The sequence below is a fragment of the Stenella coeruleoalba genome (assembly GCF_951394435.1).
Source record: "Stenella coeruleoalba genome assembly, chromosome: 14".
NCBI classification, from domain to species: domain Eukaryota; kingdom Metazoa; phylum Chordata; class Mammalia; order Artiodactyla; family Delphinidae; genus Stenella; species Stenella coeruleoalba.
The window spans coordinates 64,989,516-65,010,801 of record NC_137160.1 but is presented as its reverse complement, the minus strand read 5'-3'; the positions used below and the strand labels follow the sequence as shown (position 1 = coordinate 65,010,801).

Genomic DNA, 21,286 nt, shown 5'->3' with positions numbered 1-21,286 from the left:
GCCCCATCCCTGCCCCACCACTGTGCCAGCGAGACTGTGGGCGGGGCAGGGCAGGGTGGTGTGGAAGGGGCCAGACCAGGGAAGGAGCAGGCCCCACCTGAGGACCTTTCTCAGGTCGTCTACCTCTGTGCTGACCGAGGGCCTGGCCCTCGCGCCTCCTCCCTGCCCCTGCATGGTACATCCTCTGTGACCCCAGCTGTCCCACTGTGTGTGGCCTCTGGCCTGCCCACCTGTCCCCTCTTGCTTCCTGTGGCCCCACAGAGAGACCACCACCACCAGCCAGCCTACTATCTGGCCCTCTTCAGTGCTTCTGGGTACAGTGGCTCTGTCCCTGAGTTGGGCTTTCCTCCAGCGTGGTCGCCCCCCTCACCCGCTCTGTTACCTCTGTTATGCTGTGCAAACATATTTCTCGATAAAATGCTGGGAAGAAAAATAATTAGAGTGTTGCCTCCATTATCCAATTTCTGATTAATCAAACTCTCTTTGTCCTCGGCCAAAATCTGTTCATTTCCCTTAAACAGTGGGCCAGTGCCAGGCATCGATTTCCTGTGTGTTAACACCACGCACGCATGCACATCCCTGGCCCTGCCCCTGCCCCTACCCTGCGGCGGGGAAGAGGGAGGCACAGACGGGGCCGCCCTGAACCCCCAGCACCACCCTCTGCCTCCGGGAAGCTCCACGACCTCGATGCACCCACTATCCCAGCTCCAGCTCCCTGGCTAGGCTCAGCCCCACGCGACCTCGGTCTCCAGGTGCATTAGTCTTGTTGCTGGTGGTTCTGGGCTCTCCTGGAGCAGGAGATGGAGGGATGGAGGGCCGGTGCCGAGTGGTGGAGGGTGTGGCTGCTGGGGACCGGGCAGAAGGGTGAGCTGCATCCCCAGCTCTGGAGGGACCAGGACTTTGGGACGCGTACCCCTCACTGGCTCAGGAAGGCTGGGGCTGGGCCAGGAGGCCAGGGATGGAGGGCAGGGCCTGTGAGGGGGCCTCAGGGTACGGATGGGGGCGTGGTTTCAGTGGCAGCCGCAGAAACGCAGCGCTCATAGGCTCACCAGATGGGGGGACACCCTGGGTGGGGGGCTCAGAAGCAGGGCAGAGTCAGGGTCGGTCCGGGCCACGCACCACCGTGTCCATCGGGGGAAGGCCAAAAGGCCTTGCTAGAAGACTTCCCAGAAGTCCCCGCGGGCCCCTCCCTGCCCTGAGTTGGCCCCTCCCTCACTCAGTACAAAGGGCTGGGGTGGATTTGTCAGCACCTGCTTCCTGCCGGTTACTTCTGGGCCGTGGGACGCCTGCCCCGTAAAGCCCCTGCCCCATGGAGCCAGCGTCTGTAAGCATGATGGGGTGGGAAACGTGATAAACGAGTCACACAGCAGGTTAGAAAGCAACAATGCTGTGTGTGTTTGGGGCGTCATAAATAGGATGGGCGGGGGGGTCTCTGAGGAGGGGACCCTCGAGCCGCTGGAGTGGATGCAGTGGCTCTCTGGACAGAGGATGTTCCCAGTGGAGAGAAGAGCCAGTGCAGAGGCCCTGAGCTGTCGGGACAGCACAGCAGGAAGACTGGGGGTCAGGAGTGGGGAGTGGAGGGAGCATGAGGGCAGGTCACGGGGTCAGGGCTGGTCGCAGAGCCTCGGGGCCACAGAAGGACTTGGACTCCAGCTCCGAACTGAGATAGATGTCTGGCCTGCTGCAGGAAGGTTTTGAGCATAGGAGAGACTGCCTTGTGTTTTTACAGGGATCCCCCGTCCGCCCCGTCGGGAGGAGCAGAGTGGGGGGTGGGATGGGTCGCTGGGGCAGTCCAGAGGAGGGGCTGAGGGTCGGGCTCCGGGCAGAGGCCCCCTGAGGTCAGGCCCAGCCCTGAGCTGAGGCCTTGGCCCTGTTAGGAAGGGGTGGGGGAACAGAGGGAGGTGTGCTGGGCACACGCTGGCCAGTGCCCCCAGCTCCCCTTCCCACTGCCTGCTTACAAGAACTGCCCTTCCCTCCGAGTGGGGCAGCACTGATTTCCTTCACGCTCCAGAACTCCCTGTCAGTCAGGCCGAGGCGAGGCGAAGCAGTGGCAGAATCCACACCTTTGCCCGGTTCCCGACGGGGCCCGTCCTGCGACCCGACCCCCTCAGCTCTCGTCCTCGACCAGTCACGTGCCTGAGAATCCCTGTCTCAGCCTCTGCTTCTCGAGAACCGCATCCAGACAGGGTCAAGGCCACTGTGGGCTTGGACACTCCCGGGGGTGGCCTGTCTCAGAGGGGAGGACCGGGGCCAGCCGCCGGCCTCGAGAGGACCCTCGGGGCTGGACGGTGTGCATGCTCTGGGCCCTTCCTCGGACCTGGGACTGGGCTAGGCATCTGACTTTTTTGAGCCACGCTGGCCTGGAGACTGAGATCCCGCAGCCTGCAGGTCTGCGTGTGATTAGGAGGCTGGGGTAGGAGGCGGTGAGAAGGGCTTGGAAGGAAAAGGGGCTGGACGGAGGCAGTGCTCACCTTCCAGGTGAGAAAAAACAGGAAAGGAGCTGTGAGGGAAGGAGGCCTATAGAGCCCTCGCCAGAGAGGGTCCCACCTGGGGGTGACCAGGGCGGGGGCTGGGATCATGGGGGGCCACGCACAGAGGCAGGGCACAGGAAAATCAGTCCCCACCCAGCCCAGGGGCCTGAGTGACGGTCAGCAGTTCCCTTGCTGCGGAAACCTAGAGCCAGGCTCTTGGTGAGTGCACCTCCTTCCCCTTGAGTGTGGAACCTTCCGGTGTTGTTTATTTATTTACCCCCGGCCTGGAGAAATCTCTGGCCTGGTTTCCTCCTGAGTCAGTGTTCCTCAGGCGATGCTATCACAGCTCGTCTGGTCGGCCATGGCGGCTGTGGGCCGGAAGGCTGCACACATGGCTGGGGCGTCCAGAGCCACGGGCCAGTGCGGGGCCAAGGGAAGGGCCTCTCCCGTCCCCTGTAGTGGTCCTGAGGCCAAGGGGCTGCCTGGCCAGGGCAGAGCCAGTTGTTGGAGCCTGTCTGCTGCTGGCGGCGCTGCCCACCAGCCCCTGTCCTCCTCCCATCTGCTCAGACTCTGGCTCCAAAATAAGCAGGGAGCAAGGAGGAGGCGAAGGAAGGGGGCTGCTTTCAAGGGGAGACCCGCTGTGGGCCTGGCAGGCAGGCTGGGGTGTGTGGATAAGCTCACCCGGGGCCTGGTCCAGTGGGCTGGGGGGTGGCTGTCAGGGGTCCCCAAGTCAGCAGTGTCTGTTCTGTGTATCTTCCCCGAGCACCTGCTCAGAGGGAGGTGGAGCTGGGGCCCTGGGGAGGGGGCACGGGGGTTGGGTGTGGCCGGGCAGGAGGAGCCAGCGCGTGAGGAAGGGCCGTCCTGGGTGAGGTCTGGTTCCACTGCCCAGCAGGGGCGCCAGACACTGGGCTCAAGGTCACTCTGGGCGGGTGATAAGTCCAGCCGGTGCTGCAGTGGCCGGGGTCGCTCAGGAGGGAGGCTCTCGCTGGCCTCCGGGGGGACGTTCTCAGCTGGGTGGCGGGGTGGGCAGGGCGCTGTGGGTGTGGGGGTAGGAGACGCAACCAGGGAGGCCGGCTTTGCCCAGAGGGCAGCATCCGGGAGGGCGGCCTGTCCCTGTCCCCTTCCAATGTTACTGGCATCAAGGTAAGCAGGGGTCATCTCCTCGGAGGGAAAGGTGTGGCTTTTTAGTCCAAAAGTACCTGTTGTTGTATCAGAAACCATCAGAGCGTTTGGATTCTGCCGTGTGTGATGTCTGCCAGGCCCATGAGCTATAGGGTATGAGGGAGGCGTGGCCTGCGCTTGCTTTGCAGACCTTTCCAGGGAAGCCTCTTGCCAGTGTCCTCCCTGATGCCTGGATCCAGGCTGGTGATGCAACCCGTGCCTGCCTCCTGCCACCAGTGGCAGCTCCCTGGAAGAACAGGGGTCTCCGGGGGGACAGTTTCTGCCCTCTGGCCCCTGGGGGGGTGGGGGGTCCCTGCCAGGGCAGCCATCTCTGAGCCGCTCCCCAGGGAACTGTGAGAGGGACGCTCCTGGGATGGACCTGCCCTGAGCTGGGCCCAGGCCAGGCAGGCTCCCCCACTGCCCAGCCGAGCCCTTGGTCAGTGTCACCCCAGCTGTCCCCACCCTAGCCCCCTCCTCTCCCCCGCATGACTGGTGGCTTCTTGTTGTCTGTCTCCTCCAGCGTCACCTCCTCGGACCTCCCCCAATCCCGCTAGTTGGCCGCCCGCCACACACACCTTCTCCCCTTCTCCACGGCACTGCTCTTCACCAGTCCCCCCACCAGAACACAAGCCCCTCGGTGCCCAGACTCACCCCACGTCCCCGAGCGCAGAGCAGAGCCTGACACACAGGCTCGGTCCCCCGAGGGTACCGTGATGATCAGACAGGGCCCAGGGTCGACTGATGGCCTACTGGGAGGGCCGGGGGTCCCTGATGGGATGGAACTAGTGGATCAGGGGTGGAGCACTTTTCTGAGACGAGAGACAGTGTCTGTCCTGAGTGAGGCCGTGGGGTGCAGCACTGATGCCACCACCCAGGGGTCCCAGTGGGGAGGGGGTCAGGCCCGGGTATACTCTTCTGCATCCCAGGGGCTGGGCGGCCACCAAACCATGGAGGTGGCCTGAGGCCACAGCTGTGAGCAGCAGCCCCACCACCCTCCCCCAGAAGGCAGCCTTTATTCTTTCTGTCCTTTTCCTTCAAGGGGAAGATACCAGTTTGGACCCTCCCCCCACCCACCTTGATCCCGTGTTCAGGAGGAGCGGGGCCACAGCCTCCCTGGCAACACCCTGGCTGGCAGCTGCGACCCCACTTCTGTTCTGGGTTCCTACTGTCTGAGCTGTGACTTGGGCTTTCCGTTCAAAGCAGGAACACGAGGCCAGTTTTAAAGCACAGATGCCTAAGTGAAAATGCAAGTCAGTTTAAAGAAAACCACGGGGTAAATAACAGAGCAGGTGACCAGTGGTGCTGTGGGTGCTGGGGGGTCCTGGGTGTTGGAGGACCCACGGGCCCGAGCCCTGCAGGCCCCCAAAGGCAGCCCCGAGGAAGTCGCCCCCCTCCCCAAACCTCAGTTTCCACAACTGGGGTGCCGTGCCCAGCTCTGGACACCCCGCAAAGCTGAGGCAGGGAGCCGTACTCTCGGGACAGAGGTGCAGGACGCCCCCCCGGGGGGGCCCCAGTGGCCAAGGGTGCAGCCAGGCCCTCTCCCTGGCCCCCCGGTGCCCAGCTCTCCCGAGGAGGCCCCTCCCTGAGGCCCAGCCCTCAGCTGCCCTGAGTCCGAGAGCACATGCAAACGGCCCCATGGGGTCTGCGGGCCCAGGCTGGCCGGGCAGGGGCTGTTGCGCCCAGAGGTAAAAGGCCTGTCGTGGGGCCGCAGCTTGAGTTCAGGCGGGTGGAGGCGGGTAGCAGAGGGGCGGGGAGTGGTCAGAAGCGCGCAAGCAAAGGACACGGGCCTGTTGGGCGCCACGGGCGGGTCTAGGCCAGGCTCGAGAAGACCCAACGAGAGGCGCACAGGGACCCGTCACTCGGGCTCAAATGTCCACCCAAAGCGGAACTCTGGGCTCCAGCTCACCGGGTGCGCACCGGCAGTGGGAAACGGGTCCTTCTTAAGCGGGGAGCACATGGGTCAGCGGTAACGGCCACAGGGAGGGAGCTGACGCGGGGATGGCAGTTCTGGAGGGCGGGGAGAGGGACCCACTCTTCAGAAGATGGAAACGACTTGGGTAGTTCAGGCCCAGGAGGCCAGTGACAGAGGCGTGTGGACAGGACATGGGCGTTGTGACTCAGGCAGGCCCCCCCCCAGGCCTCTACAGAAGGCTGCAGGGGCCCAGGAGCAGCTGCAGGTGGAGGGGGACAGCGGTGCTGAGTCATAGCCCCACCTAGCTCCGCAGGGGCAAGGGGCAGGCTCTGGGGGTGAAAAGACCCAGGACCTCAGACAGCCCTGGTCCCCGCTCTGGCGCTGGGGACTCGCTGGCCGGGGTGTCAGGTGGGTGGTCTCACTCGGCCTTGCTGGCCCTATGACCTGGACTGCCCTCTGCCCTGGGGTCCTCCCCCCCTGCCCCGCACGGCTGGCCACCTGAGTGACCTCTGCTTGGGCCTCAAACGCCCCCTCTCAAGCACACCCTGATCTAGTGGCCCAGGGCTCAGCGTGGAGCAGGCTTTCCTTGGGGCAGAGAGGGGGTCTGGAGAGGGAGGGGCTGGGCCCGTCTCTCTCAGGGGAAGCGAGGACCTGTGAGGAGGGTGCCCCACCCGCCGGGTCCAGGCCTTCTCAGGCCAGTAAGCCGATAAGCAATCTGTCCTTGGAGACCCTCTGGCTTAGCCTGGCTTGGGTGCAACACCTTAGGTGACCTTGACCCTGGGCTCCCTTCCTGCGTCGGGGGTGGGGGCAGGAGGAGCTGCTGGGAGCCAGGTCAGGGGCTGGCGTTCCACAGCCTTGCTCCGCCCCAGCTCCTGACACAGCTGCGAAGAGGGTGACAGGGGACCCGGGTGTCACGTGGTTGGAGCTCTGGGCCAGGCCATGGGGGGGCGTCCAGGGTACAGGGCGCCAGATATGCAAAGGCCCCAGAGAGGTGGCAGCAGCGTGTCCCCACCCCTGGCTCCAGGCCGTCACCAGATTCCGTGACATGAGACTTGAGAGGGCTGTGTCTGGGGAAGGGCAGTGTAACAGGAGGGCAAGTGGGCCTGCCAGGCGGTGAGCCAGGGTCCGCGGTTGGGGGTCGGGGGCAGGGCAGGGAGGTTTTGAAGGGAAGTATCTGCCTGAGACCACAGGAAGGAGAGCAGGTTTCAGCCACAGGGCTGCTGAGTGGGCTCTGGGTTTGGGGTCCTGCCCTTGCAGCCTTGGGGTCCACAGGTAGGCAGGTCAGTGAGTCTGGGAAGCCTATGAGGGGCTGTGATGGAGCTTGTCAAGACCCTCAAAGGACCCAGTTTCTCCCCACAGCTGCTGGGGGGCCCCCGTGGGTCCACATGTGTACACCGAGCCTGCCAGGGGTGCACCTGCCGCTTCTCCCCAGCGTCCCCTCTCGAAGAACAGCCCCCCTCCCGCCCTGGGGCCAGACCCTGGGGCGCCCTGAACCCAAGCACAGCCCCGTCCCCTGGACTGCTGCGTGCAGAGCCTTCCCGGTCCAGGGTTGCTGTTCACGCCTGACTCAGGGAAGAGGCCGGCCCCTCACTCTCGGCGCCAGCCCCCAGCATCCGTGCTGTCCCTCTGATGCCAGGCACGTCCCCATCTCAGGGCCTTTGCACCCGCAGTCCCACTTTCCTCACCACCTCCTTCCCAGACGCCGGCCCCACAACCTGTGCAGCCTGCATCGCCCCCTCCCCCACCCCCACCCCACTCTCTGGAACTGGGCCCCTCCCTCACCACTGCTCACTCGCTACATTTGGTCTGATGCCCACCCTTCTCCGTCAAGGGTCTTCAGCAGTGGCCCCCCTCCATCACCGCCAGCTGGCCCAGTAAGTAACTGACAGAGCCCTGACTCCTCCACGTGCACGCCTGTTCCCCACACGCCATGTGCAGCGGCACAGATGTGCATGTGCACCTCCCTACACACACGTACATGGACCTGCACGCAGGCACTACGTACACCAGTGTGTGCACACGTGTGCCGTCCTGCACACAGACACAGGCACGGATCTACAGGCATGCGACCACAACACGGATGTGCACCCGCGCTGGGGGCTCCTCTCGGCCGGCCCGCCCCCTTCTCTCTCCCTGTGCCTCTCTCGTCTGTTTCGGTCCAGCCACCCTGCCTTCCTTCGGTTCCCCGGTCACGCCATGGCACCCCTGCCCGCCCCCCACCGAGTGCCCCTCCCTCCCCCACTCCTCAGTGATTTCCAGCCAGACCCAACAGCGCTGTGGTGGGGCATCCTGGGTGTCGGGACCTGGGGACTCATGAACAGTTACTGGTCAGGGAATGATGTGGTTGTCCTGCCCTTGGCCCTGTGCCTCAGGGCTGACTGGGGACGTCCTCAGGGGTCCAGGAAAGCCCAGTCAGACCCAAAGAGATCGAACTGGCAGGAGCCTCCGAGGGGGTGGGGCTGTCCCAAGGTCCCCCTGCTCACAGACCCCCCTCCCTGTGTCCGCGCACAGCCCCAGGCTCCACCACCCCATAGGTGGCAGTTGGCTCCCAGACTTGGCCCGACACGCACAGTTGCCCCCAGCCACGATTCCCATATACTCCTCCGTTGCCCTGTGGCTGCACTGGTCAAGGACCACGTGGCCAGCCCCACTTTTCTCATGGGTGTGTTAAAATACAAATAACAAAATTTACCATTTTAACCATTTTTAAATGGTACAGTTTAGTGGCGTTAAGTACATTCACGTCGTTGTGCAACCGTGACCACCATCATCTCCAGAACCTTTTCATCTTCCCAAACTGAGACTCTGACCCTATTAAGCAACAGCTCCCCAGCCCCTGGCACCATCTACTTTCTGTCCCTACGAACCTGACTGCTCTAAGGACCTTACGTAATTAGAATCCTACGGTATTTGTCCTTTTGTGCCGGGCCTGTTTCACTGAGCATAATGTCCCCAAGCTCATCCATGTTGTGGCAGGTGTCAGAATTTCCTTCCTTTTTAAGGCTGAATAACATTCCCGTATATATTTTTATCACATTTTGTTTGTCCATTTGTCTGTCAGTGGACACGATTTGCTTCTGCTGCTTAGCTGTTGTGGATAATGCTGTTATGAACATGGGTGTACAAAAATTTCTTTGAGACCCTGCTTTCAATTCTTTTGGGTAGGTACCCAGAGGTGGAATTACTGGATCATGTGGTTCTGTTTTTATTTTTGTGAGAAACCTTCATACTGTTTTCTACAGTAGCTGCAGCATTTTACCTTCCCACCAACAGTGCGCAAGGGTTCCAATTTCTTCATGTCTCGTCAGTATTCACTGTTTTCTGGGATTTTTTCAATAGTAGCCATCCTTATAGATGTGAGGTGGTATCTTAGTGTGGTTTTGGTTTGCATTTCTCTAGTAATTAGTGATGAACATCTTTTCATGTTCTTATTGGCCATTCATGTATCTTCATTGTGCATGTCCATTCAAGTCCTTCGCCCAGTTTTGAATCAGGTTGGGTTTTTTGTTGAATTTTAGGAGTTGTCTCTATATTCTAGATATTAATCCCTTATTAGGTATACAATTTGCAGATGTCTTCTTCCATTCCGCGGATTGCCTCTTTACCTGCTGATACTGTCTTTTGGTGCACAAAAGTTTAAAATTTTCATGAAATCCAGTTGGTTTTTTCTTTTGTTGCCTGTGCCTTTGGTGTCTTATCCAAGAAATCAGTGCCAAGCCCAGTATCAGGCAGCTTTTGCCCTACGCTTTTTCCTAAGAGTCTTACAATATTAGGTCTTTGATCCATTTTAAGTTAATTTTTGTATGTGGTGTTTGGTAAGGGCCTCAGTCTGGTGGGAGAGACCAGAGAAGGGACGGGCGTGGTAGGGAGAGGTGGGGTGCCCGCTGGTGGCCACGAGGGCCTGAGCTGGCCCGTGAGGAGCAGGCAGGGGTCCCATGCCAGAGCCAGGTGGAGGGTGGGCCCCCAGGCTGCATGGGGTTGGGTGCGGGGGGTCGTGTGCGGCGCTTGCGAGGACGCAGCCGACGGTGCAGTCTGTTCAGGTGCAGCCCTGCACGGAGGCAGGGGACAGGCCCGCTGGACCCCATGCCGTGTCACCTGCCCGGGTTAAACTATGTTCCGAGAGACGGGTCACCACAGGGAGACCCAGCGCCTGGGGGCCTGCTTGTCTCTGGGGGCCCCAGACAACGGGAGGGACCTGCTCTCCTGGGTGACCTTTGTCCCTGTCGCTGATCTGCTGAGGGAGAATTGGCCACTTGGGGCCTGCCTGTACCTGAGACTTTAAGACACAAAATTGAGAAAAACAGAAATGTCAACATGCGGTTCCCCCAGTGTAGCCAGCATCGCCTTCAGGAGGCTGGGCACTGGGGGCCCTGGGCAGACACTGGGCTGGAGCCAGATGTCCGGGGCTGCCGGCCGAGGGCAGGACCGGGTCATCAGCAGGGACCAGGGAGCAACCACTGGGTCCCTGTCGCACATACTTATGGTCCAGGGCAAGTCCCTGGCGGGACTCTTGTCTGTAAACCTTTCTTATGACACAGTTCATGAGGGAAGTATAGGAAACATGGTAAAATGCACAAATCTCTTGTAATTTCACAACATAGAGCTCATTGCTGCTTGGAAAATAACTTCGCAGACCTCTGCTCACACAGTACGTGCACGCATGTGTGTGTTGGGGGGCACGTGCCTGTGGGTGCGTGTGCTGCCTGTGTCCTATATGCATCGTCCTACAAGACACTCGCTCGAGAGCACCCACCCCGTTCCCGGAGGGGGGTCATCTCGGGGCTTCTGTTCTAAGCGTGATCGCCATCCTTGCTGGGGCTGTGCTGAATGACCAGCCGTTTAGTCGCTGCTCTCAGCAGAGACGTCTCCTGGTACATCCCCCACCGTGGGCTGTGGGGCTGCGGCGAAGCAGGAGACACTCAGCGCCCCAAGGCTGAACCCCTCCCCCCTTGCCGACCGGGCACCTGCTGTGTGCCGGGCCCAAGTGCTGCCGCGGAGGGCGGGGCAGGACGGGGTGGAGGCCCAGGCGGCAGAATGGGGGGCGCTCACAGGTGATGGGGATGGGGGTGGGGGGAGCGCTGGCTGGGTACCAGGCTCTGTGCCGGCCACTTTACCTCTTGGGGACCAGCTCTGGGTGTGCTGTGATCAGTGAGGGACAGGCTCTGAGACGGGGGTCATGGGCCCGGCCACACAGCTGGGCTGACACTCACCACCCTGAGAGCAGTGGGGTGCATCAGGGTCCCCTCGAGCGGCAGGGGGAGCCCAGGGAGAGAACGGGCTCGGGGTCAGCTCCAGGGCAGGATGGCGGGGACTGGCAGGCATGGAGGCGGCTGGGAGAGTGACGGGCAGGTAGGGGGACATGGACAAGACTCGGGGTCCTTCCCACCCAGGGCCTGCTGTGGGGAAAACGGGGCATTAGGGGGTGGATGCTGACCATGGCAAGATGGGGGTGCTGCAGGGGGCAGGCAGCCAGGCAGGGACAGAGGCTGTGTGGATGGGGTGAGAGGGGTGCCGTCCTGGGCTCCCAGGAAGGGGCAGAGGCTGAGCTTTGGGGATGCCCTGGTGGGAAGGACCCAGCCCAGCTGCTGCAGGTGGTCGGGGGAGCCCTGGGAGGAGCATGCAGACCAGACTTCCCGGGTCAACAGGGGGCTGGCAGAGAGCTGGTGCTGAGGCCCTGCACCAGGTGTGAGCACAGCTGCTCCTTATTGACCAGCGGGGGCAGGGGACCTGAAAGGCTTGGCCTGGGACCAGGTAGCCTCTGGGCCGCCCCTGCCTTGCCCTGGACTTGCTGTTTCCCGATGGCCTTGCATTACTGTCTGGCCTGTCCTGCCGCCCACACCTGGCCACCGCCCTGCCCATTTGAGAGCCCCTGCCCTGGAGAGAGCAGGAGTGACCCCACTCCCGGGAGGTGGTAAGAGTCGGCAGCACCCAGTTACCCTGGTCTGGGACCCCATGGTAAACATGTGGGTGCAGCGCCAGCAGCTGCAGGAGAGGGTGCGGAACCACCACATGGAGTCCTAACCACCACCAGACGGAGGTCTGAGGCTCGGCGAGGGTGAGGTCGGCGGGTCCGGGTGGGCAGGGCAGAGTGGCGGGGCGCTGTGCTCTCTCCCCTCTGAAGACCCTCAGGCCTGGTCCTGGCCTAGCTGTGGGCACTCTTTCCTTGAGCGCCAGCTTCAGGCCAGCTGGCCGGCGGGAGGGGTGCAGGGTGGCGGTCAGGCATGTTTTGCTGAGGTTTGAGCTCCACTGGGGGGGCGGGGGGGGGGCTCTGATTCATCATTCCCCAGGCTGCTTCCCGCCATCCAGGGCTTCCCTGCCCACCCAGCCTGCGGTGGGAGGAGGCTCATGCTGTTCCCTTGTTGGCAGGTGAAGGCGGATGCCCAAGGCAGGGGGACCACAGGGAGAGCCCGTGACATCCTTACTGGCAGCCAGCCCTCCAGCCACACTCGGCAGCATCACCCCAGCAACCAGCGACCAGACGGCTTCCCACCATCAGGAGGACAGGGAATGACTGCGGCGCATCTGGCCCCGCGGTGGCCCTGGGAGGTGGAGTGTCCCTGAGGGAGGGCTCAGCCGCCTCCCACAGCGCAAGAGCCATGCCAGCTGGAGAGGAGGCGCCAGGGCAAGGGCTGCAGTGGGGCATGGCCTCGCCCCCCCACCCACGCTGAGCGCTCCAGGGCACCGGCTCCCATCCACTGGGCGCACCTGCCTTGAGTCTCAGCTCCCCCACTCGGTGGCCACCGGGAGAGGCGCCCCATCCCGTGCTCCACGTCTGGGCCCGCCGCTGCCGGACCATGGGATGTCGGCAAAGCTCAGAGGAGAAAGAGGCAGCACGGCGGTCCCGGCGAATTGACCGCCACCTGCGTTCGGAGAGCCAGCGGCAGCGCCGCGAGATCAAGCTGCTCCTTCTGGGCACCAGCAACTCGGGCAAGAGCACCATCGTGAAGCAGATGAAGATCATCCACAGCGGCGGCTTCAACCTGGAGGCCTGCAAGGAGTACAAGCCGCTCATCATCTACAACGCCATCGACTCGCTGACCCGCATCATCCGTGCCCTGGCCGCGCTCAAGATCGACTTCCACAACCCCGACCGCGCTTACGACGCCGTGCAGCTGTTCGCGCTGACGGGCCCCGCCGAGAGCAAGGGCGAGATCACACCTGAGCTGCTGGGTGTCATGCGGCGGCTGTGGGCCGACCCCGGGGCGCAGGCCTGCTTCGGCCGCTCCAGCGAGTACCACCTGGAGGACAACGCGGCCTACTACCTGAACGACCTGGAGCGCATCGCCGCGCCCGACTACGTGCCCACCGTGGAGGACATCCTGCGCTCCCGGGACATGACCACGGGCATCGTGGAGAACAAGTTCACCTTCAAGGAGCTCACCTTCAAGATGGTGGACGTGGGCGGGCAGAGGTCAGAGCGCAAAAAGTGGATCCACTGCTTCGAGGGCGTCACCGCCATCATCTTCTGCGTGGAGCTTAGTGGCTACGACCTGAAGCTCTACGAGGACAACCAGACGGTGAGTGAGTGACTGGGCTCTTCTTCTGCTCGTTGCTGCCACGTGGGAGCCGGCGGGATCCTGGCTGTGTCCAGGGCGGGAGGGGAGTGGCTGCTGTCCAAGGGGGGCCAGGGCGGCTCCAGCGAGGACCTCAGGGTAGCGCCTGCTGTCAGGACGTCTGCCTGGAGGGCAGCTCTCGGTGGCCGCCCCAGCTGGGGGCCCGCCAACTCCACTCTAACCCCACCCTGGGTTCCACCGGGTAGGGATATCCTCTGTGCTATGCCACCCTCACTGGCTGCAGACAGCACTGCCCTCGTGGTGCTCACAGGCCCAGGTGGCCTCACCTAGGTGCTGCGAGCAGACCGCACACCCCATGCCTGATGCTCTCGGGGTGCAGAGGGCCAGCTCTCTGCTGAGCAGGGCCTGCTCCTCAGCTCCCAGAGCATGTTGGCCACCTGGGGGTGGGGGGAAGGGAAGCTGGCACCACGAGGGGCTTCGCCGCAGGTGAGGTTGAGTGTGGCCAGGTGCACAGGGAGTGACCCTGGAGGCAAGAGAGAGTCTGGCTGCCCTACAGGACACGGCACAGGCCGGGCATCCGGTTGTTGGTCCGTGTGGCAGTTCAGTAAATGCAGCAGCTCCCAGCAGCTGGGCACCGTGCTCCGTCCCAGGAACGTCGGCGCCGCAACCCTGTCTGGGTCCTGAGAGTCCGTCAGCCACAGGGTGAAGAACCTTTTCTGAGGTTTAATCCCCAGGGGTCAGGTAGGGGTGGTAATTCCTTCAGGCCCTCTTCCCAGGCTGAGAACCACCTTGTGGGCTGGGAGCTCAGAGTCACGTGGCAGGGAAACCCCAGAGGTGGGTGCAGTGCAAGAGGTGCTGAGGGACAACCTGGACCCGGTGCTGAGCCAGTGGAGGCTTGCGGGGAGCTGCTGGCAGGTGGGAGCCAGGCCCCTGGCAAGAAGAGGGTGGGCAGTGCACTGCAGGCCCAACCGAGGCAGGAGGCCCAGGCACGGGTGCTGCAGTCTCCCAGGGCACCCAGGAGCGGTGGTGGTGGAGGCCGCTCAGACGGATAGGGGTGGGTGTGGCTGGGGCCGCCCCACAGCAGAGGGTCTGTGCCAGGCAGGCACCGAGCAAAGACCTGGCATCTGCCCTTAAGAGGTCTTTGATCCTGAGGGTGGGGGGGCACGGGGGCAAACAGGGAGCCTGCAAAGGAGCTGTGAGTGGTGTTGGGCTGGGTGCCAGGGGCTCGGGGAGGTGGCAAGCTGGCGGACCTAGGGGAAGGGGTAATGATGTTCTTGAGGGGGATCCTTCATGCTGGGAAATGAGGGGACCAGGGGACGGGGCGACGCAAGGAAGGGACACCCGGTCTGTTTAGGCAGGTGACGGCTTTATTCGTTGGGTTCAGCAGGGAGTCCTAATTTTGGGCTGCAGCCCCAGGAACTCTGCGGGCGGCTGCAGGTGGTGGCCACTGTGCTGGGCACCTGACTGGCTTTCCGAATAGAGAAGGGTATGCGACACTCTTCAGGTTTGCACGGAGGCCCAGCCTGGTGGAGAAGGGGGAGCAGCTGTAGGAGGCCGCGGAGACAGGAGGCAGAGCCGTGTCCCAGTAGCATGGGCCTGGACAGTCTGCAGCTCCCTGTGGGCCAGCCCGTCTTGCTCCCAACACTGTCCCCCAGAGTCTTGTCCCTCTTCCGGCCGCCCGCACTTGAGGGCCACGTGTGGTCTGGGCAGCGGAGGAGCGAGGTCAGGCTGCTCGATGCGGCATCACCATGGGCAGAGGGCTTGGGGCCGACCAGGCCCTGAGGCGAAGCGGGGTGCCTGGGCAGGTCTGCAGCCACCTGGGCTCCAGCCATCTCGCTCTCCGGGTACCTGCCTGTTTTCGGCTGTGTCCTGAGGCTGGTGGTGGCCTGTGCTCGGAGGCCTCTGGGGGCCACATCTGTCATCTCCAGGACGGGCGTGGTGAATTCCCTCGGTGCTGGGCAGGCTCCCAGACTGTCTGCTGGCACGTCCTGCCCGCCGCGTCTGCGCCCACGGGTGTGCCGGGTCATGGGGGCAGGGATCCTGGTCCCCGCGTGGGTCCCGTGTTTCACGGAGGCATGTGGCTGCCCTTCCTGCTCAGAGCCTGTGACGGGTTGGCGGCCCAAGTGGCCCAAGTGTCCTCAAAGATGGGCCGCAGGCCAGGGCTTCTGCCTGAGGCCCTCCCAGCTCCGCCCACTGTCCCCGCGGCCCACAGCCCTTCTCCTCTCTGCTCTGGCCTCGCAGGCTCGGCTCACTCCCACGTGCTCCGAGCTCTCCAGCCTTTAGCACGTGGCCACCCTGTCCCCTGCCCCTCGTCCCTTGCCCGCTTGCCCTGTCCTCCAGGTCTTATGTCAGGCGTCACCCCCGCCCAGTGCCCGCACACCCCTCCATCACCGTTGCTCATTACGGTGGCCCCGTTGTGTGCGAGCAAGTAGCCGCCTGGCTGGGTCACGTCGATGACTGGGTGGACGGGCGGCCCCCGCGGAGGTTTCTCTGTGAGGCCCGTACGTCCTCCTCCTGAAAGCAGCTAGGCTCTGGGGCCATCACAGTATTTCCTGAGGGGAGAGGCCAGCGGCCAGGCCCGCGCCCCCTGCCTGCCCACCACCTGGACTCGGCAGGCCTGGGGAGGTGGTTGTTCACCAGAAAAGGAGATTCTTGATGAGAAACTCAAGGCTGGAAATTCACTGGATTCCAAGTGGTTCTGACCTTTCATGCTCTACCAGCAGTGTCTCGATGAAGAACAAACTCTGCTGAGCAGAGACAATACCAGCCATGAGTCCTACCGCCGCCGCGCACGAGGTGGTCTGACTGCCACCTGGGGAGAGCCCAGCCCGCCTCTCCGTGCTTGGGGGAGGCGAGCACTGCGGAGGGGCTGGGACTGGGCTGCCACCCTGTCTTCTCCTTTCCAAGGGCCCTGGCAGAGGCCAGGCGGCCAGGAGAAACCAGAGGCTCCCGGGGCCTGGTGCCAGGCTCCGGACACGGCTCCTCAGAGCTCCTCCCCGCTCAGCGCCTGCGGCTTCCTCCCACCCCACCCCCGCCACTCCCTGCACCTGGTAGAGGAGTCCCTGCCCCACCCCCACTTGCCCGCTGGTCAAGCGTGTTCCCAAGGGTGACGCGTCAGCGTGTTCCCAAGGGTGACGTCAAGACCCCTGGGCGCAGAGGGCATGGAGGGCTGCGGCACGTGCAGGGCAGCCCCTGGGCAGGGGGCGGATTCCAGGCGTCTGTGGACCATGGCAACCAGCAGATCCCAGGAGCTGTGCTCAGCCTTGGTGACGATTCCGGGCCCTCGTCCCAGGAGGATTTAATAGGTCCTTGGCCTGCCTAGGGCCCGTCCCCCCTTGCAGTCCTGCAGACACCAGGGGGCCTTCACTGTCCCCATGCGGGGCTGTCCAGGCAGCACAGGAGGCCAGAGCACAGCCCAGTCACGCGTCACCTGGTGGGTCCTGTGGGGCGGCAGCCATGCCCAGGGTCCCCATCACAGGTGGGAGGACAGGTCACAGTCCGAGCTCACGCAGCCATGGGCCCTCCCCGAGCCACACCTGCTGCCTGGGGCCAAGGCAGGCTGCCCTGCCCCACCCGCCCTTTGGGGAGCCACTTCCTTCTCCGCCTGGCTCGTGGCCTCTTCCCAGGGTAAAGAAAGATGAGGAACTCAGCCATGGCCCGCCTGGGCGCCCACCCCACATGGCAGCCCCTGAAGCTCCCCCCCTTTAGTACCTGGCAGGCGGGACCCCAGCACCCTGCTGTCAACCTGCCACCCAGCCTCAGCCCAGCGCACCTGCTGATGGACCCATGGCCTCTGCATGGTTCGGGGGGTCCTTCAGAAGGGGAGGACGAGGCAGCTGTGAGGGGTCAGTGTTCTCACGGGAGCACCCTCAGCGGCTCGCTCGCTGCCCTTTCCTGGTGAAGCTGTCAGCAGGCCTGCCGTGCGCCTGTTGTATACCTGCTGTGCACCTGCTGGGTGCAGCCGCAGGCCTTAACGTGTGTGTGCAGTGTGCCCAAGGCGGGGGCTGCTCCAGGCTGTCCTACAAGTAGTGTGCTTTGCCATTCAGCCCAAGAAGGGAGCATGTTTCAGTGGTAACGAGGAACGGCACTGTGTCACAAAATGGTGCTGCCTGGGTCTGCGGCAAAACTGACCGTCACCCGCTGGTGACAGAGGGGGTGGCATTTGTGCAAAGGACGTGGTTACAAGGGGGAGATGCGAGAGGTGGATGATACCCGGCTTAGATTAGGAAGGGACCTGACGTACCCTTTAGTGCCCTTAACCAGCCAGCTTTGCAGATGAGGACACTGAGGCCCAGATATCACCCATCATGGGTCCCAGGGTGGGGCAGTGAGCAGGATTCGGGGGACTTGAGTGGCCATCAGGGTTGGCACTGGCCCAGCAGCCCCCACCCCTTCAGTGGCGGGACCACAGGGAGCTCCAGCAGAGCAGGTCCCCACTCTGCCTCCTGCTCCCGACCCGGTGGAGGACATAGTTCCAGGAACCGTGCCGTGGGGACTTGGGACAGAGCCAGAGAAGCGTGCCATTGACCCGCCAGAGGCCACCAGCCTCCCCCACCAGGCACTGGTCTCCCCAGCAGCTCCTTCTGGTCTCGTGATGTGCCAGGGCCACATGCACCTTTGACCTCTGCAAACCACGCTGCCCCTGGGACAGCAGAGGCCTCCTGGACCAGAGCCAGGAGGCAAAGGCAGCTAGAGGGCCAGCCCCCGGCAGGGCCACCACAGTGCCTCTCACACCGGGTGCAGCGAGCACAGGGCTCAGCTGGCCCCGAGCGCTCCCCCCGCTGGCGTCCCCCTCCAGGCTCAGCCCAGCCCTTTTTCTCTGTGGCCTGTTACCCCTCCCAAGTGTTGGAGACGTGTGGCGGCTCGAGGGGGCCAGGTGTGCACTCACAGCCGGATCGCTGGTGGCCCGGAGCCGCTGCGGCGCTTGTGAACAGTACCCACCTCTGTGCGGGCTCCTCCGGCCCTGGCAGTAGCCGGGTTCCTCGCTCCACTGCCTGGCCCCTGTCTCAGCCCTAAGGGGGCTGAGGCCACGTGGTCCTCCCCTCTGTGGGCCCTGAGCCTCGCGTGGGCGAGGGGGAGGGTGGGTGGAGAGGCAGCAGCCGCAGCTGGCCCTCCCCTGCTCCCAGGGCAGCCGAGCACGAGGCCCCTCTCTATGGCAACTTCCTCCGTTCTCCCTGCCCTGTCACACTGGGCATTCCCAAGGGCTCCTGCTTCCTGCTCCCTTTGTGCTCAGCTCGTGCCCAGAATAGGTCCTCCAACAGAGGTCAGCCAGACGGAAGGACAGAAGGACAGGCAGGCCACCTGCCACTCAGTGTGGCCTCCCTCCAGCCCCGCTCCTCACCCTGGGATCCTTGTGTGCCCGCCCCTCCATGGTGGCCACCTCCTGCCACATCACTAGAGCGCCCCCACCCACCGCAGGCACAGGCTGTCACTGGACACAGTGGAGCAGGTGGGACGTGCCCCCCCACCCCGTCCACGCTCCACCTCTCCCACACGACAGCCTTTGCCACATGCCCTGGTGGAATCTGCATGGGGGTGCCCACGTGTCCCTCAGATCTGAGGCTGCGATCCTTCGCCCATAGGCGGGTTGGGGTCAGCCTCTTGCCAGGTCGCGGACCAGCCCTGGGAGGGAGGAGGGGGGTGCCATTGGTGCTCTGTGGGCAGCGCTGGCCCCCACCTGCACAGCACACCCATCCACTGGAGGGCAGTGGCTGGCCAGCACCAGCTCACAAGTGCCAATTTTTCCGTTTTTAAGAAGTTTGTGAGCTGTTTGACATAATGTTGGTAGCTTAAAATCAGCCAGGTGAGAGTAATGACACCATGGAAGTTGGCAGCCTCTACAGCCGGCCCCCACCCCAGCCAGATGTTAACATTCACCAGCCTCCTGCAGCGGGTGACCCCCGAGCCCGGGCTGGAAGGGCCTGCCCGTCAGGCTCATTCATCGGTGAATGACAGTGTTCACTGGCTGCATCCTTTTAAAGAGCTGTCAGCCTCCTCTGTGACCCCTCAGCGCCTCCCTGCTCTGGCCCTGTGACCACACCTGTCTTTTCTGTTCACGTTCGTCCTGCTTGCGAATGGTTATTTGCCAGATGGCTTCATGCTCTCCCGGGGCAGATTCACGAGAATCAAGCCTCTGCATAGGGGAGCAGCCTGGAGCCGGCTGGTTCTGCCACGTCTCTGTCAGCATGTTGGACTCACGTGCGAATCTGCTCCAGCCGGGCCTCCCGGGTCCCCGCCTGAGGACAGGCCCCATGGGGCTTGTTCAGGAAGCAGTGAGGGACAGAGGCGACTGTGGCCCTTCCTCCCCTGAGGTCACTTGGGGACCGCATTGAGCAACCCCTGGAGGCTAGAGTGGCTCCCCCAGTACCCATATCCGCTGGCCCCATGCTGGCTGTGGCTGGCCCCGAGGCACCCCAGTGCAGCAGCTCTCTGGGTCCAGAGAACCCCAGGGGGCCTCCTGCCCTAGAGACCGCCTTGCAGGGGAGAAGGGAGCAGGGCCTGGACAGATTGGGATGAAGGTGGGGATGGTAATCTGGGCTTGACCTTGCGCGTCCAGCCTGCGTCGTGGGGCCTGTGGGGGCGGCCCACAGAGGCAGGACCGAGGGGTTTGGGGGGGCCATGGAGAGCTGGGCCAGCTGGGCGAGGTCCCGGGTGCCAAGCCCCACTCCCAGCACCGCCTGGGGTAGACGTTGCTGCCAGGGCTCATCGGGGCCTCTGCAGCTCCCATGTCTGCGCACATCCTCTCTGCCAGGTGATCTGCTCTTCTCAATGTCCCTGCACCCCGCGGAACATCTGTATCCCGCACTTACCAGGAGCTTCAGGGCAGAGGGACCTCCCCAGCCCGCATCCCACTCAGCGCCCAGGCCCGCGGGTTAGTTAATTTCCTGAGCGCATTAGCCCCACTCCTTACGCACACGTCAGAACCCAGAGGGGTTTTTAAGACGCAGATTATTATTGTTTTAAGGGATTTCTATAATCTGAGAACTGAAAAACAACTTCTCCACGTAGCAAGAACAGGCTCCAGGGAGCTGGCTGAGACCACGGGGGACCCTCGGTAACCAGCACAGACAACTGGCCTGAACAACACCGAGAAAGGCTTCTGTGCTAACAGAACTCGGGGACTGCCCCCGCCCCCCCGCAGGCCCCTCTGGCTCTGACAGTCTCGTGTTTTGGTAGATCTGAATACAGTCCGCTAGGGAAGGGAGCATGGTCATCTGAGGGGGGCCCCCCGGATAGAGCAGAAGGTGGCCCTGTTCCCTGCACGTGGCTCCCCACTGGACACATGTCCTCAGATCCAGAGACCCAACTCAGGCTGGCCTGGGAACCTGGGCCACAGCTCACCCTGACCCTGTCTTCATCACCCCTAGTTGGTGTCTCCTCAGCTCATGTATTTGCTCTAATTTCATGAATAAAACCACAGTCACCCAGAGGCCCTGGGCCTCATGTCCTGAGGTTTCTGCTGAGGCCAGCCCCAGGCCACAGCCCCACACACCTTTTCGGGCCTTCGGTGACCCTGGGAAGGCTGACGGCGTCCTGGCTGAGGAGGCCCAGAGCCTCCAAGCCACATGGCACAGCTCCATGTTCCCCAGAAGCCATAGCCTCTGGGCCTGTGTCTCAGGCTCCAGGAAACCAGCTCTGTAGCCAACTACCAGCCGCTGGGGAAAGAACAGTCTGGAACAGCTGACTGGGGCAACCTGTAGTTCTTGGGCGGCTTCCCACCCCGGCCCTTTGTTTACTGCCTGCCGGCTCCAGGGACGCCCCCTCGGCTCCTCTTTCAGCCTCATCTGCCCAAAGACAGGACCTCAGGAGGCGAGAGGGGGCCAGCCACATGCAGCCCCAGTCCTGTGCGTCCTCAGCTGGACAAGCTGGTCCAGTTGTGGCTCCCTTGTCTGCAAAGCCAGACGACAGATCCATGGCTCAAGGACAGGATGCAGTTCTGACATCTGCCAGGCGCCTGTGCTTGGTGCCTGCAGGGCCTGGGACTCTGGGGCTGGCGCTCCGATGGAGGGGGATGCCCAGCAGTGGAGCTTAGACCCTGGTCAGCCCCGTGGCCTCCCCTGTGGCCTGGGCCACCCTGCCTGGTTTGGTGGCTGGGAAGGCTGTGGGAATCGCACAGGCCTGCAGGGAACACAGTGCCCTCCTGCCATTTCCTGTTCTTCTCACAAGAGACAACCACCCAGCCCCCCACTCCCCATTCCTGCTCAGGCCTCCCAGGGCCAGGCTGCAAG

At 63.3% G+C, this 21,286-nt stretch overlaps 2 protein-coding genes across 2 annotated transcripts in view; one reads left to right on the top strand and one right to left on the bottom strand.

The window, feature by feature from the left end:
- RSPH14 (radial spoke head 14 homolog) overlaps positions 1-21,286 on the bottom strand; it is a gene marked incomplete at its 3' end in the record, with an annotated part of 61,914 nt that overhangs the window by 15,477 nt on the left and 25,151 nt on the right. The window lies entirely within an intron of this gene.
- The window catches only part of GNAZ (G protein subunit alpha z), a 42,258-nt gene that overhangs the window by 6,712 nt on the left and 14,260 nt on the right, over positions 1-21,286 (top strand). Inside the window, exon 2 of the mRNA XM_079943142.1 lies at positions 11,911-13,061. Within this exon, the coding sequence (XP_079799268.1) occupies positions 12,339-13,061 (723 nt within the window). The 5' untranslated portion in view covers positions 11,911-12,338. The remainder of the gene's footprint in view (positions 1-11,910; positions 13,062-21,286) is intronic.